A 15,957-nucleotide genomic window follows, 5' to 3' on the forward strand; every position below is an offset into this window, starting at 1 on the left:
GAATACCAAATGTGTTTCGAAAGCATGTGCGTTCTTAAACTTGGTTCGCTGTCTTCACTTTTGGACATATCAAACAATAAGCGCAAGTCAGAGAGAAGCGGTGGCCCTAGCTTCATGTTGATGTTCAATACATCCGAAGGCAGGAACAGTGAAGCCAGCACTGATTTTGTAACAACCTCACATGAGCCCCGGGAACGCGAGCGAGTGCCAAGACCACTGGAACGACACGGCAAGTATGAATATTTTTATTTGAAATAGGACAAACATTAGGAATGACAAGGGGTTGTCCTAATAATGGACATCCATTTTAGGAAATACATTGTTTGGTTAAAACATTACAAATATTCTGAACATGAGAAAGGCTTCACCCCTTTTGTGACTTTTCTGATGTTAAAGAGTTAATTTTAGTGCAAAACATTTCCTATATTATGAGCAAGAAAAAGGCTTCTCCCCTGTGTGAATTCCTTGGTGACGATGAAGATATGATTTCTTTACAAAACATTTGCCACATTCCAAACATGAAAAAGGCGAGAATTCTCCCCTGTGTGAGTTTTTTGGTGTATAACAAGATTGCTTTTCTGGATAAAATATTTCCCACATTCTGGGCAGGAAAAAGGTTTCTCCCCCCAGTGGGTTCTCTGGTGCCTATCTAAATCTGATTTCTGATTAAAACATTTCATGCATTCTGAACATGGAAAAGGCTTCTCCCCTGTGTGGGTTCTCTGGTGCTTAACCAAATATGATTTCTGTGTAAAACATTTCCCACATTCTGGACAGCAAAAAGGCTTCTGCCCTGTGTGGGTTCTCTGGTGCATAACCAAAGCAGATTTAAGATTAAAACATTTCCTACATTCTGGACAGCAAAAAGGCTTCTCCCCTTTGTGGGTTCTCTGGTGCTTAACCAAATCTGATTTCTCGTTAAATTATTTGCCGCATTCTGAACATGAAAAAGTCTTCTCCCCTGTGTGGGTTCTCTGGTGCTTACCCAAATCTGATTTCTGATTAAAACATTTCCCACATTCTGAACAGGAAAATGGCTTCACCCCTGTGTGGGTTCTTTGGTGTTTAACAAGATTACATTTCTGATTAAAATATTTCCCACATTCTGAACATGATAATGGCTTCTCCCCTGTGTGGGTTCTCTGGTGAGTAACCAAAGCCGATTTCTGATTAAAACATTTCCCACATTCTGAACAGGAAAAAGGCTTCTCCCCTGTGTGGGTTCTCTGGTGTTTACCCAAATCTGATTTCTGATTAAAACATTTCCCACATTCTGAACAGGAAAATGGCTTCACCCCTGTGTGGGTTCTTTGGTGTTTAACAAGATTACATTTCTGATTAAAATATTTCCCACATTCTGAACATGATAATGGCTTCTCCCCTGTGTGGGTTCTCTGGTGAGTAACCAAAGCCGATTTCTGATTAAAACATTTCCCACATTCTGAACAGGAAAAAGGCTTCTCCCCTGTGTGGGTTCTCTGGTGCTTACCCAAATCTGATTTCTGATTAAAACATTTCCCACATTCTGAACATGAAAAAGCCTTCTCCCTTTTGTGGATTCTTTGGTGTTTAACAAGATTACATTTCTGATTAAAACATTTCCCACATTCTGAACAGGAAAAAGGCTTCTCCCCTGTGTGGGTTCTCTGGTGTTTACACAAATCTGATTTCTCCTTAAAACATTTCCCACATTCTGAACATGAAAAAGCCTTCTCCCCTTTGTGGGTTCTCTGGTGCTTAACCAAAGCTGATTTCTCGTTAAAATATTTCCCACATTCTAAACAAGAAAAAGGTTTCTCCCCTGTGTGGGTTCTTTGGTGTATAACAAGATTCCATTTCTTGTTAAAACATTTCCCACATTCTGAACATGAAAAAGGTTTCTCCCCTGTGTGGGTTCTCTGGTGCTTAACCAAAGCTGATTTCTCGTTAAAATATTTCCCACATTCTAAACAAGAAAAAGGTTTCTCCCCTGTGTGGGTTCTTTCGTGTATAACAAGATTCCATTTCTTGTTAAAACATTTCCCACATTCTGAACATGAAAAAGGTTTCTCCCCTATGTGAGTTCTCAGGTGGCAATAAAGATTCCCTTTCAGTTTAAAACATTTCCCACATTCTGAACATGAAAAAGGCTTCTCCCCTGTGTGGGTTTTTTGGTGTATAACAAGATTCCATTTCTTGTTAAAACATTTCCCACATTCTGAACATGAAAAAGGTTTCTCCCCTATGTGAGTTCTCAGGTGGCAATAAAGATTCCCTTTCAGTTTAAAACATTTCCCACATTCTGAACATGAAAAAGGCTTCTCCCCTGTGTGGGTTCTTTGGTGTCTAACAAGAAGCGATTTGTGCTTAAAAGATTTAACACACTTGGAACAAGAAAATCTATTCTCCACTGTGTGAATTTTTGGATGTTTAAGAAAAAACTTTTTGATGGGAAAACTGTTTCCATATTCTGAACATGAAAATAGCTTCTTTGATTTAGGAGTATTTCCATGTTCAGTGCTTATTTTGTGACTCTGATTTTCCTTAGTTGTCGCTAATGAATCAGAAGACAGGACTTGTTTCAAAGGATCAGATGAGAGATCTTTGCTGTGAAGAAATGATGGGACATCTGGAGTAAAGACATTAGCTTCAATTGTATCCAGTGATATCTCAAAATCATCTGATTTAAAAATTGAAGATGTCAGCTGTTCCTCTGTTCTTTTGGTACGGTCATCTGCCAAGATATAAACCAATTATTGATTATTGATTGATTATTAATTTTTGAATAAAATATCTTTGAATGTCATTTCACATTTCTACTTAAACTATGTGTAAAAATGGCAAGTTATGTAAAAATATTGAATTCTTCACTAAGACAATGACAGTTCACAGTCTAATAGAAAATCTCATAGGATGAACCAGTAGACCGTGGTGTTGAACTGTTTGTTCATTCAGCATTCCAAATATGAAATAAAAAGCCACTAAGAAACTTTATGTTGACGAACATAATACCAATAAAAACTTCTATTCATTTCACAATAAAATAAAGTCCCCACTCAGGTCAATCATCTGTTAGTGGAAAAACAAAGGTTTCCACATAATTAGTTGCATATGCATAACCCCTTAGTGAGAGAGCCAATTTGGTACTTAATGACCGAGCCAATTTTTACAATTCTGACCACTGTCACTTTATGAGGTTATAACTCTGGAACGCTTTAACAGATCCCGCTGATTCTGAGATTGTTTTTTCGTGACATTGTACTTCATGTTAGTGGTAATATTTCTTCGATATTACTTGCGATTTATGAAAAAAAAACGGAAATATGGCGAACATTTTTAAAATTTAGCAATATTCAAACTTTGTATTTTTATGCCCTTAAATCAGAGAGATATGTCACAAAAAAATAGTTAATAAATAACATTTCCCACATGTCTACTTTACATCAGCACAATTTTGGAAACAATATTTTTTTTTGTTAGGGAGTTCTAAGGGTTAAAAGTTCACCAGCAATTTCTCATTTTTACACCATTTTTTTTTTAGGGACCACATCACATTTGAAGTCATTTTGAGGGGTCTATATGATAGAAAATAACCAAGTGTGACACCATTCTAAAAACTGCACCCCTCAAGGTGCTCAAAACCCCATTCAAGAAGTTTATTAACCCTTTACGTGCTTCACAGGAACTGAAACAATGTGGAAGAAAAAAATGAACGTTTATTTTATTTTATTTTTTTACAAACATTTTACTTCAGAACCAATTTTTTTTATTTTCACAAGTGTAACAACAGAAATTTAACCATAAATTTTGTTGTGCAATTTGTCCTGAGTACGTCGATACCCCATATGTGGGGGTAAACCACTGTTTGGGCGCAGAGCAGAGCTTGGAAGAGAAGGAGTGCCGTTTGACTTTTTCAATGCAGAATTGGCTGGAATTGAGATCGGATGCCATGTCGCGTTTGGAGAGCCCCTGATGTGCCTAAACAGTGGAAACTCCCACAAGTGACACCATTTTGGAAACTAGACCCATTAAGGAACTTATCTAGATTGGATATTGGACCCCAAAATTTGTTGACCAGTTTGTCCTGAGTATGCTGGTACCCCATATGTGGGGGGGGGGGGGGGGACTGTTTGGGCACACATCAGGGCCCGGAAGGGAAGGAGCACCGCTTGGAATGCAGGCTTTGATGGGATGGTCTGCGGGCGTCATGTTGCATTTGCAGAGTTCCTGATGTACCTAAACAGTAGAACCCCCCCCCCCACAGGTGACCCTATTTTGGAAACTAGACCTCCCAAAGAGCCTATCTAGATGTTTGATGAGCACTATGAACCCCCAACTGCTTCACAGACGTTTGTAATGTAGAGCCATGAAAATTAAAAAAAACATTTTTTCCACAAAAATTATCTTTTCACCCCCAAATTTTTACTTTCACAAGGGTAACAGGAGAAATTGGACCCCAAAATTTATTGTGCAATTTATGCTGAGTAGGCTGATACCCCATATGTGGGGGGACCACTGTTTGGGCGCATGGCAGAGCTCGGAAGGGAAGGAGACTGATAGAATGGTCTGCGGGTGTTGTGTTGCATTTGCAGAGCCCCTGATGTACCTAAACAGTAGAAACCCCCCACAAGTGACCCCATTTTGGAAACTAGACCCCCCCAAGGAACGTATCTAGATGTGTGGTGAGAACTTTAAATGCCCAAGTGCTAAACAGAAGTTTATAATATAGAGTCGTGAAAGTGGAAGTGCATTTGAACAGCAAGGTGGCTTGTTGTTGAAGGGAAATAGAGAAAAAAAAAAATCTATAAATCTTCAGCATAGCGAGTGTGAGCGAGCTGAGTGTAACCTGAGCGTAAGTGTGGACGGCGGTAAGTGTGACTTGTGATTCAGTGACTTTGGAATCAGGGAGTTTCCAAGGGAGGAATTGCTGTCTGTTTTTAATTAATACTTGTATTTATTTTTTATTTAATGTTTCTGTGTGGTGCAATCCCCATTAGGAAATGTGCTCCACTATTGTTAATGCCATCCAGTGCACATCTTGCCACATGTATGCAGTCCTTGATCAGCCGGTTGAGGGTGCATACTGCTGTGCGAGATGTGAGCACGTTGTTCATTTGGAATCCCAGATTCTGGATCTAAATGTGCAGCTGGCAACACTGAGATCCATAGACAATATGGAGAGGAGTCTTCTGCTCACAGAGCAGACGCTCAATGGGATAGATGAGGAGGGGGATGGTAGGATGGAGCTGCAGGACAGTGAAGTAGGTAGCTGGGTGACATTCAGAAAGCGGGGTAGAGGGAAGAGTGCCAGGGAGGCTATTCCTGATCTGGCTCACCCCAATAAAGTTTGCTAAGTTGGCAGATGAGGGGGGTGCCAGTACAGGGGTAGCATTGCTGCAGCCAGGCATGTCCTCTGAAAGCCGGAGGAGTGACTGCTCCAGTAAGGGGGGAAATAGGAGAGCAGGGCAGGCCAGACAGGTGCTGGTAGTGGGGGACTCAATTCTTAGGGGAACAGATAGGGCAATCTGTCACAAAGACAGGGATCGTCGAACGGTGTGCTGCCTACCTGGCGCTCGGGTCCGACACATCGCTGATCGGGTGGACAGATTACTGGGAGGGGCTGGTGAGGACCCAGCGGTCATGGTGCACATTGGCACAAATGACAAAGTTAGAGGTAGGTGGAAGGTCCTTAAAGATGATTTCAGGGAATTAGGTTGCAAGCTGAAAGCAAGGACCTCCAACGTGGTATTTTCCGAAATACTGTCTGTACCACGTGCCACGCCAGAGAGGCAACGGGAGATTAGGGAGGTTAATAAGTGGCTCAAGAATTGGTGTAGGAAGGAGGGGTTTGGGTTCCTGCAGAACTGGGCCAACTTCTCAGTTGGCTACAGGCTCTACGCTAGGGACGGGCTGCACCTCAATGGGGAAGGTGCAGCTGTGCTGGGGGAGAAAATGGCTAGAAGGTTGGAGGAGTGTTTAAACTAGGGATGGGGGGGGAGGGTATTCATTTTATAGGAGGGGAAGATAGTGCAGATAGAGACCTGGGCACAAATAAGGAAGTTGGGGGTGGTGGTGGCATGGGGGGTGGGGTTAGAACAGTTAGTAATTTAAGAAAGAATAGAGGTACAGAGAGTAACATCAAGTGCATGTATACTAATGCCAGAAGCCTCGCCAACAAAATGGATGAATTAGAACTAATGTTGTTGGAACATAATTATGATATGGTGGGGATATCTGAAACATGGCTGGATGAGAGCCATGACTGGGCTGTTAACTTGCAGGGCTATAGCCTGTTCAGAAATGACCGTACAGATAAGCGTGGGGGTGGGGTGTGTCTGTATGTAAAATCGACCTTAAAACCCATCCTGCGTGATAATATAGGTGAATCTAATGAAAATGTAGAGTCCCTGTGGGTGGAGATAAGGGGAGGGGGAAAAATAATAAATTACTGATAGGGGTTTGTTATAAATCCCCAAAAATAATGGAATCAATGGAGAATATCCTCATAAAGCAAATAGATGAAGCTGCGACTCAAGGAGAAGTCATTATTATGGGGGACTTCAACTACCCTGAAATAGATTGGGGAACAGAAACCTGCAGTTCCAGTAAAGGTAATCGGTTTTTGACAACTATGAGAGACAATTACCTTTCTCAACTGGTTCAGGACCCAACAAGAAGGGGGGCACTGCTAGACCTAATATTAACAAACAGGCCAGACCGCATATCAAATATAAGGGTTGGGGGTCACTTGGGGAATAGTGATCACAAAAGAATAAGTTTTCATGTCTCCTTTAATAAGATGTGTAGTAGGGGGGTTACACGGACACTAAACTTCAGCAGGGCAAATTTCCAACGGATGAGAGAGGATCTTGGTGCAATTAACTGGGATGATATCCTGAGACATAAAAGTACACAAAGAAAATGGGAGACGTTTATTAGCATCCTGGATAGGACCTGTGCACAGTATATACCGTATGGGAATAAACATACTAGAAATAGGAGGAAACCAATATGGCTAAATAAAGCTGTAAGGGGTGCAATAAGTGACAAAAAGAAAGCATTTAGGGAATTAAAGGAAGTAGGTAGTGAGGAGGCATTAAATAAATACAAAAAATTAAATAAATTCTGTAAAAAGCAAATCAAGGCAGCAAAGATTGAGACAGAGAGACTCATTGCTAGAGAGAGCAAAAATAACCCCAAAATATTCTTTAACTACATAAATAGTAAGAAACTAAAAAATGATAGTGTTGGCCCCCTTAAAAATAGTCTGGGTGAAATGGTGGATGAGGATGAGGAAAAAGCCAATATGCTAAATGACTTTTTTTCATCAGTATTTACAAAAGAAAATCCCATGGCAGCCAATATGACTAGTGATAAAAATTCCCAATTAAATGTTACCTGCTTAACCCAGCAGGAAGTACGGCGGCGTCTAAAAATCACAAAAATTGACAAATCTCCGGGCCCGGATGGGATACACCCCCAAGTACTGCAGGAATTAAGTACAGTCATTGATAGACCATTATTTTTAATCTTTAAAGAGTCCATAATAACAGGGTCTGTACCACAGGACTGGCGTATAGCAAATGTGGTGCCAATATTCAAAAAGGGGACAAAAACTGAACTCGGAAATTATAGGCCAGTAAGCTTAACCTCTACTGTGGGTAAAATCCTGGAGGGCATTCTAAGGGATGCTATACTGGAGTATCTGAAGAGGAATAACCTCATGACCCAGTATCAGCACGGGTTTACTAGGGACCGCTCATGTCAGACTAATTTGATCAGCTTCTATGAAGAGGTAAGTTCCGGACTGGACCAAGGGAACCCAGTAGATGTAGTGTATATGGACTTTTCAAAAGCTTTTGATATGGTGCCACACAAGGTTGATACATAAAATGAGAATAATGGGGATAGGGGAAAATATGTGCAAGTGGGTTGAGAGCTGGCTCAGGGATAGGAAACAAAGGGTAGTTATTAATGGCGTACACTCGGACTGGGTCGCGGTTAGTAGTGGGGTACCACAGGGGTCAGTATTGGTCCCTCTTCTTTTTAACATATTTATTAATGACCTTGTAGGGGGCATTCAGAGTAGAATTTCAATATTTGCAGATGACACTAAACTCTGCAGGGTAATCAATACAGAGGAGGACAATTTTATATTACAGGATGATTTGTGTAAACTAGAAGCTTGGGCTGATAAATGGCAAATGAGCTTTAATGGGGATAAATGTAAGGTCATGCACTTGGGTAAAAGTAATATGATGTATAACTATGTGCTTAATTCTAAAATTCTGGGCAAAACCATCAATGAAAAAGACCTGGGTGTATGGGTGGATGACAAACTCATATTCAGTGGCCAGTGTCAGGCAGCTGCTTCTAAGGCAAATAAAATAATGGGATGCATTAAAAGAGGCATAGATGCTCATGAGGAGAACATAATTTTACCTCTATACAAGTCACTAGTTCGACCACACTTAGAATACTGTGCACAGTTCTGGTCTCCGGTGTATAAGAAAGACATAGCTGAACTAGAGCGGGTGCAGAGATGAGCGACCAAAGTTATTAGAGGACTGGGGGGTCTGCAATACCAAGATAGGTTATTACACTTGGGGCTATTTAGTTTGGAAAAACGAAGGCTAAGGGGTGATCTTATGTTAATGTATAAATATATGAGGGGACAGTACAAAGACCTTTCTGATGATCTTTTTAATCATACACCGGTGACAGGGACAAGGGGGCATCCCCTACGTCTGGAGGAAAAAAGGTTTAAGCATAATAACAGACGCGGATTCTTTACTGTAAGAGCAGTGAGACTATGGAGCTCTCTGCCGTATGATGTTGTAATGAGTGATTCATTACTTAAATTTAAGAGGGGACTGGATAAGTTTCTGGAAAAGTATAATGTTACAGGGTATATACACTCACTGGCCACTTTATTAGGTACACCTGTCCAACTTCTTGTTAACACTTAATTTCTAATCAGCCAATCACATGGCGGCAACTCAGTGCATTTAGGCATGTAGACATGGTCAAGACAATCTCCTGCAGTTCAAACCGAGCATCAGTATGGGGAAGAAAGGCGATTTGAGTGCCTTTGAACGTGGCATGGTTGTTGGTGCCAGAAGGGCTGGTCTGAGTATTTCAGAAACTGCTGATCTACTGGGATTTTCACGCACAACCATCTCTAGGGTTTACAGAGAATGGTCCGAAAAAGAAAAAAAATCCAGTGAGCGGCAGTTCTGTGGGCGGAAATGCCTTGTTGATGCCAGAGGTCAGAGAATGGGCAGACTGGTTCGAGCTGATAGAAAGGCAACAGTGACTCAAATCGCCACCCGTTACAACCAAGGTAGGCCTAAGAGCATCTCTGAACGCAGTGCGTCGAACTTTGAGGCAGATGGGCTACAGCAGCAGAAGACCACACCGGGTACCACTCCTTTCAGCTAAGAACAGGAAACTGAGGCTACAATTTGTACAAGCTCATCGAAATTGGACAGTAGAAGATTGGAAAAACGTTGCTTGGTCTGATGAGTCTCGATTTCTGCTGCGACATTCGGATGGTAGGGTCAGAATTTGGCGTAAACAACATGAAAGCATGGATCCATCCTGCCTTGTATGGAGCATCTTTGGGATGTGCAGCCGACAAATCTGCGGCAACTGGGTGATGCCATCATGTCAATATGGACCAAAATCTCTGAGGAATGCTTCCAGCACCTTGTTGAATCTATGCCACGAAGAATTGAGGCAGTTCTGAAGGCAAAAGGGGGTCCAACCCGTTACTAGCATGGTGTACCTAATAAAGTGGCCGGTGAGTGTATATATTCGATTCCTTGATAAGGCGTTGATCCAGGGAACTAGTCTGATTGCCGTATGTGGGGTCGGGAAGGAATTTTTTTCCCCATGGTGGAGCTTACTGTTTGCCACATGGGTTTTTTTTTGCCTTCCCCTGGATCAACATGTTAGGGCATGTTAGGTTAGGCTATGGGTTGAACTAGATGGACTTAAAGTCTTCCTTCAACCTTAATAACTATGTAACTATGTAAAATAAAAAATATTTTTTTCCACAAAAAAGATTTTTTAGCTCCCAGGTTTTTATTTTCACAAGGGTAACAGGAGAAATTGGACCCCAAAAGTTATTGTCCAATTAATCCCAAGTACGTTGATGCCCCATATGTGGGGGTAAACCACTGTTTGGGCGCACGGCAGAGCTCAGGAGTGAGGGAGCACCATTTGACTTTTTGAGTGCAAAATTGGCTGTCGCATTTGGAGACCCCCTGATGTACCTAAACAGTGGAAACAGCCCAATTCTAAGTCCAACCCGATCCATAATCCGAGTCACAACCCTAACCATAATCACAACTCTAACCCCAAAACAACCCTAATTCCAACCCTAACCATAACCCTAATCAAAACCCTAAATCAAACACACCCCTAATCCTAATCTCAACCCTAACCTCAAACCTAACCCTAATCCCAATACACCCTTAACCCTAATCCCAAACGTAACCCTAATGCCAACCCTAAGCCTAATACCAACCCCTAATCCAAACCCTAACCCTACTCTAACCCTAACTTTAGCCCCAACCCTAGCCTTAAATTTAGCCCTAACCCTAACTTTAGCCCCAACCCTAACCCTAACATCAACTCTAGCCCTAACTTTAGCCCCAACCATAACTTTAGCCCAACTCCTCTAGCTGCCAGCTGGCAGATCATGGCAGGCGCACTGCGCATGCACCCGCCATTTTCTTACCGGATGAAGAAGCCGGTGGCCAGGAGGACTCAGGGACACCGATAAGTATAACAGGGTCCCCGAATCCCCCTATTTCTCTGTCCTCTGACGTGCAATCACATCAGAGGATAGAGAATGACACATCGCCTTTTTTTTTTTTTGCAGCCGCCGGTAAACAGTTAATTACCGGCGATCGCAAAACAGGGGTAGGTAAAACCCCCCCCGAATCGTTCTGTGGGGTCTCGGCTACCCCCGGCAACTGAAACCCCAGAGAAAATCAGACTCTGAGGGGCGCTATTCACTTTTTCCACAGCGCCGTTAAGAGGCGTATAGGCAGTCGTTAAGGGGTTAAAGGCTCTTGAAAAGTAACAATGATAATAATCATTTTATTTCTATAGCGCCGACATATTCCACAGCACTTTACATTTTAGAGGGGACTTGTACAGACAATGGACATTAAGCATAACAATAAACACATAGATCAAAACAGATACCTAGAGGAATGAGGTCCCTGCTCCCAATCTTACAATCTATGGTGATTGGGAATTATATTAACCTGGGTAGTGCATTCCAAAGAATTGGCGCAGCACATGAAAAGTCTTAAAGACGGGAGTGGGAGGTTCTGATTATTGAGGATGCTAACCTCAGGTCATAAGCAGAATGGAGGGCACGGGTAGGGTGGTAGACTGAGACGAGGGAGGAGATGTAGGGTGGTGGTGAGCCATGGAGTGCTTTGTGGGTGAGGTTAATAAGTTTGTTCTGGATTCTGGAGTGGATGGGTAACCAGTGTAAAGACTGGCACAAGGTAGAGGCATCGGTGTAATGATTGGTGAGGAATATGATACGGACTGTTGTTGTGCCTCAAAAAAATGCATCCACTGACATTCTCTCAGGGGCCGTGAAAGGTAGAGGGGATCCTCTTAACAGAGATATAATAACCAACACCCTCTGACTTTCATCCCCTGAAGAGCAGGGTCCTAACAAGAAAAAGTTTACATCCCTCCTTGAAGACTCTGAATTTCTCTTTGTCTCCAGAGAAGGTGTCTGGCAACTTCACCAGAGGTTCAGGAGGAATCAGAGTAACATTTCTGGCACACGCCCCCTGGACTCCTGATGACAAAGCCCCTTGCACCGTATCAGTCACCTGCTGCTGAGACTGAACAAGGGCTTGCTGCTCAACATTCAGTTAATGCATCATCTGAGTCAGATGTTTCACCTGCTCAGAAAGAGTGCACACAGGATCCATAATATCACCACAAGCCAGGAAAATTTAATTGGGTCAGTGATAATATCAGGAACACCGTGACTGATGCAAAGATCAGATCAGTACAAATGTCCAACCTGGGAACTGGGTTACCTGGTTTTTCGTGCACGGAGGGTTTGCCAGGATGGCCGTGACTGCCGGCGTGCAGGACCTGCGACACCTGACCATAGAGGGAGGGTCAGAGGCGGAGACAACAAGAGAGCTCCAGGAGGAGATATCGGAGAGCGGCGGGGACCGGCAGGGCCAAGGGGAGGTCAGGAGAACCGAGGTCAGTGACGGGAGATCAGCGGGGAATCAGAACGAGAGACAAGAGAATGGTCAGGTCAAAGCCGAGAGTCATATACTGGGAGAGCAATGGAGGTACCAGGAGAACAGGCAAAACGAGCAGTCACAAGACGAAGCAGGAGTCAATACCAGGCGAACAAACAGTACAGAATCAGCAGACAAGAGCAAAACGGGAACATACCAGGTCAAAAACAGGGGGATTATATGACAGCATGCACAAGGCATAAGCCCTCAAGGGTCAACTAACTCAGCTGAGGGCAGGACTATCACTGACAAACGGACAGCCCAAGAGAGGCTATTCAAAGCCCTCCCAAAGCCAGAGGGAGGCCACCAAGATTAACCACAGAAGCACTAGACAAAACTTCATACAGACCATGACATGGTGGTTCTTGGCAATCTAAACTATCATAAGGCAAATATTTTCTGTCAGTTGAGTTTCAAGAAGAAATATTAGATATTAAAAGATAAGAGTAGAGAAAGTATTAGCGCCCCCATTTCAGGAGAGATTGTGCAGTAATCTGAATTCCTTAGGATTGAAAACATAATGAAATTTATGACGTGGAGTGAATCCATGATACTTTGGCTCGAGCCATGCCAACACATCTCCTGCAGGCATGAATAAATGTATGTTACAGCCACCAGTCACGCACAGCTTAGAGATATATCATGGCACAGGTGTAATGTATTATATTTATCGTGATCCTCTTTGAAACTAGTTGGTTTTAAAAGGAATTGAAAAGTCAGGATAAAGGGAAACTCTGCTGTTATTGTACAGAAATTCACACTTGGCCTCACTGCACATTTACTGTTGTCGATCATAAAAGTGAAATTAGGCCAGAAGGACTGGGCCTGGGCTTGTAACGACCATATGAGCACATTCAGTAACACAGAAAAAAGAGAGAAGGTAGATTTATCCAATAAGATATCTTGTTTCTAGGAAGTCAACAGCATCATTACCCTCCACTTTCTCTTACAGGCCCATCATAATATTTTTCTTCAAATTATTTTTTTACTTGTCAGTACATTTTGAGGTTATTTGTCTTTTATAGTTTACAGATCTGGGCAGGTTACTGGCAGCATCTCCTAATTTCAGGGGGGTAGGTGGATCTTCCAGGCTATACGTTCTACAGAAAAGGGCTTTTAATGCTTAGTCATTTGAACAGTTTTGTATTGAGGAGAATATTGTGGTCTAGAGATGAAATGGTGATCACACGATTGTGATACGGCTGGACTACACCACCGATAAGCCATTTTGCTATTCATATTTCATGTATTTCATATTTGACGTGTTTTGGCACGATAGAGTGCAACCTTTTTTTGTATATTATATATGGAGGTAGCTGCTCCTGGTATGCACCTATTCACACTAGTTTGGATGTGCCAGTCGTTTTTCTGTCATTTCTATGTTAGCTTACTGACTGAGCACTCCTTCCTTCACTATCTGGTTTTTAATTACATCTAGTCACACTTGGTTCCGGCCAACCCATATGTAGGCTTTGCTGAGAGAGGTGTCCATATTCACCCAAGCATACAGACATTAGCCTTCGGTAAGTGTTCACATTTGGACAGGGAGGTCAGGTACCCATCAGTTTAATGAGACCACCTTGACGATGGTTGATGGGCTCACACTATTTGGCCAAATTCTGTGCTAAGCGTCTCAAATTTTTTTTCCTAATGTTCAAAAAGCCATTTTGCCATTCATATTTCATGTATTTCATATTTGACGTGTTTTGGCACGTTAGAGTGCAATCTTTTTTTGTATATTATATATGGAGGTAGCTGCTCCTGGTATGCATCTATTCACACTAGTTTGGATGTGCCAGTCGTTTTTCTGTCATACACCACCGATAAAGCAGCCACATCCGGTGACTGAGAAGAATCTGTGACTTCCCTGAATTTAGTGGTTACTACTCACCTGGGTAGTCATAAGTAGGAATCTCCTCTTTACACTGCTCATCGACCCTCACATATGTCTCTATAGTATTAATATGGGTCAGATCCTCACCCTGAAACAAATATTGTAAAAGTCACCGACAGTTGGAGAAGTCACATCTATGATCAGCTCTAATCCTGCCATCTTCACTGTTCTCATTACACAAGTATAACACATATAATATGCAGGAAGGAGGGGACAGGGAGTCTCTACGTGGGTAGTATCCAGCTGGAATCCAAGCGAGTTTGCTAAAATACCTCTGATGGGTGCCAAACCTGCTGGTGCATTCAGCAAACATTTCCGGCACACCGACCAGTTAAAATGAAAAATAGAATTAGGCTTACCCGTAATTTGGTTTCTAGGAACCTTCCACGACAGCAGTATCGGTGGATGTCTCCCCGCCCTAATAGGGGACAGGAAACAAAGAGTTTAAATACCCCTCCCCTTCCTGCAACCACCAGTGTTTTTTCTAGACACAGTAGCATGCATAGTTACCACTTAAAGGGAACCTGTCACCCCCAAAATCGATGGTGAGGTAAGCTCACCGTCATCAGGGGCTTATCTACAGCATTCTGTAATGCTGTAGATAAGCCCCCGGTGTTACCTGAAAGAGGAGAAAAAGACATTAGATTAGACTCACCCAGGGGCGGTCCGGTCAGATGGGTGTCTCAGGTTCGGCCGGCGCCTCTTATCTTCATTCCATGACGTCCTCTTCTGGTCTTCACGCCGTGGCTCCGGTGCAGGCGTACTTTGTCTGACCTGTTGAGGGCAGAACAAAGTACTGCAGTGCGCAGGCGCCGGGAAATGTCAGAGAGACCCAGCGCCTGCGCACTGCAGTACTTTGTTCTGCCCTCAACATGTCAAAGTACGCCTGCGCCGAAAGCGCGGTGTGAAGACCAGAAGAGGACGTCATGGAATGAAGATAGGAGGCGCCGGCCGAACCCGAGACACCCATCGGACTGGACCAGACCGCAGCGGGGAACGCCCCTGGGTGAGTATAATCTAACCTCTTTTTCTCCTCTTTCAGGTAACATCGGGGGCTTATCTACAGCATTACAGAATGCTGTAGATAAGCCACTGATGACGGTGAGCTTACCTCACCATCGATTTTGGGGGTGACAGGTTCCCTTTTAGTGCAGGAATCATCCAATAAGAATATCAGATAAGGAGGGAAATTACTGCTGTCGTGGAAGGTTCCTAGAAACCGAATTACCGGTAAGTCTAATTCTATTTTCTCCAGTCACCTTCCACGACAGCAGTATCGGAGTGATACCAACAGCTAATTTCTTTAGGGAGGGCCAACTGCCTGCAGAACGCGTCTGCCAAAAAATAGGTCCCTATTGAAATTTAGCCTGTAATGCCTGGTGAATGTATGGACTGACGACCAGGTAGCAGCTCTGCATATCTGCTCAGACGATGCGTTCCCGCTCTCTGCCCAGGAAGTCGAAACTGAACAGGTGGAGTGAGCTTTCAGTGATGCTGGAGGTGCAAGCTTCTGGGATGAGTATGCAAGACAAAAGACCTGTTTGATCCAGTTAGCGATCGTACTTTTTGCTGCTTTGCCTTTATTCCGTCCTGACAACTGGACAAATAGGTTTTGGTCTATCCTTCAACCTTCTGTTTGTTGGAGGTAGAACAGGACCACCATGCGGACATCCAGGGTGTGAAAGGCTTCTTCCTTTGGATTAGAGGGATTTGGACAGAATGAGGGTAGAATAATATCCTGACTTCTGTGGAAGTCTGAGACCACCTTAGGCATAAAGGAAGGGTCTA

The 15,957-nt window shown here is 43.1% G+C and overlaps 1 protein-coding gene across 2 annotated transcripts in view; it reads right to left on the bottom strand.

Moving 5' to 3' along the window:
• Nucleotides 1–229: 229 nt before the first annotated feature.
• LOC143767515 (uncharacterized) overlaps nt 230–15,957 on the bottom strand; it is a 34,985-nt gene continuing 19,257 nt past the window's right edge. For both annotated transcript variants that reach the window (XM_077255915.1, XM_077255914.1), the window contains 2 exons: nt 14,167–14,257; nt 230–2,713 (listed from right to left, as the gene is read on the bottom strand). In XM_077255915.1, coding sequence (XP_077112030.1) covers nt 924–2,713; nt 14,167–14,257 — 1,881 coding nt within the window. In that variant the 3' untranslated portion in view covers nt 230–923. The remainder of the gene's footprint in view (nt 2,714–14,166; nt 14,258–15,957) is intronic.

Source organism: Ranitomeya variabilis, chromosome 4 (genome assembly GCF_051348905.1).
Source record: "Ranitomeya variabilis isolate aRanVar5 chromosome 4, aRanVar5.hap1, whole genome shotgun sequence".
Classification (NCBI taxonomy): Eukaryota; Metazoa; Chordata; class Amphibia; order Anura; family Dendrobatidae; genus Ranitomeya; species Ranitomeya variabilis.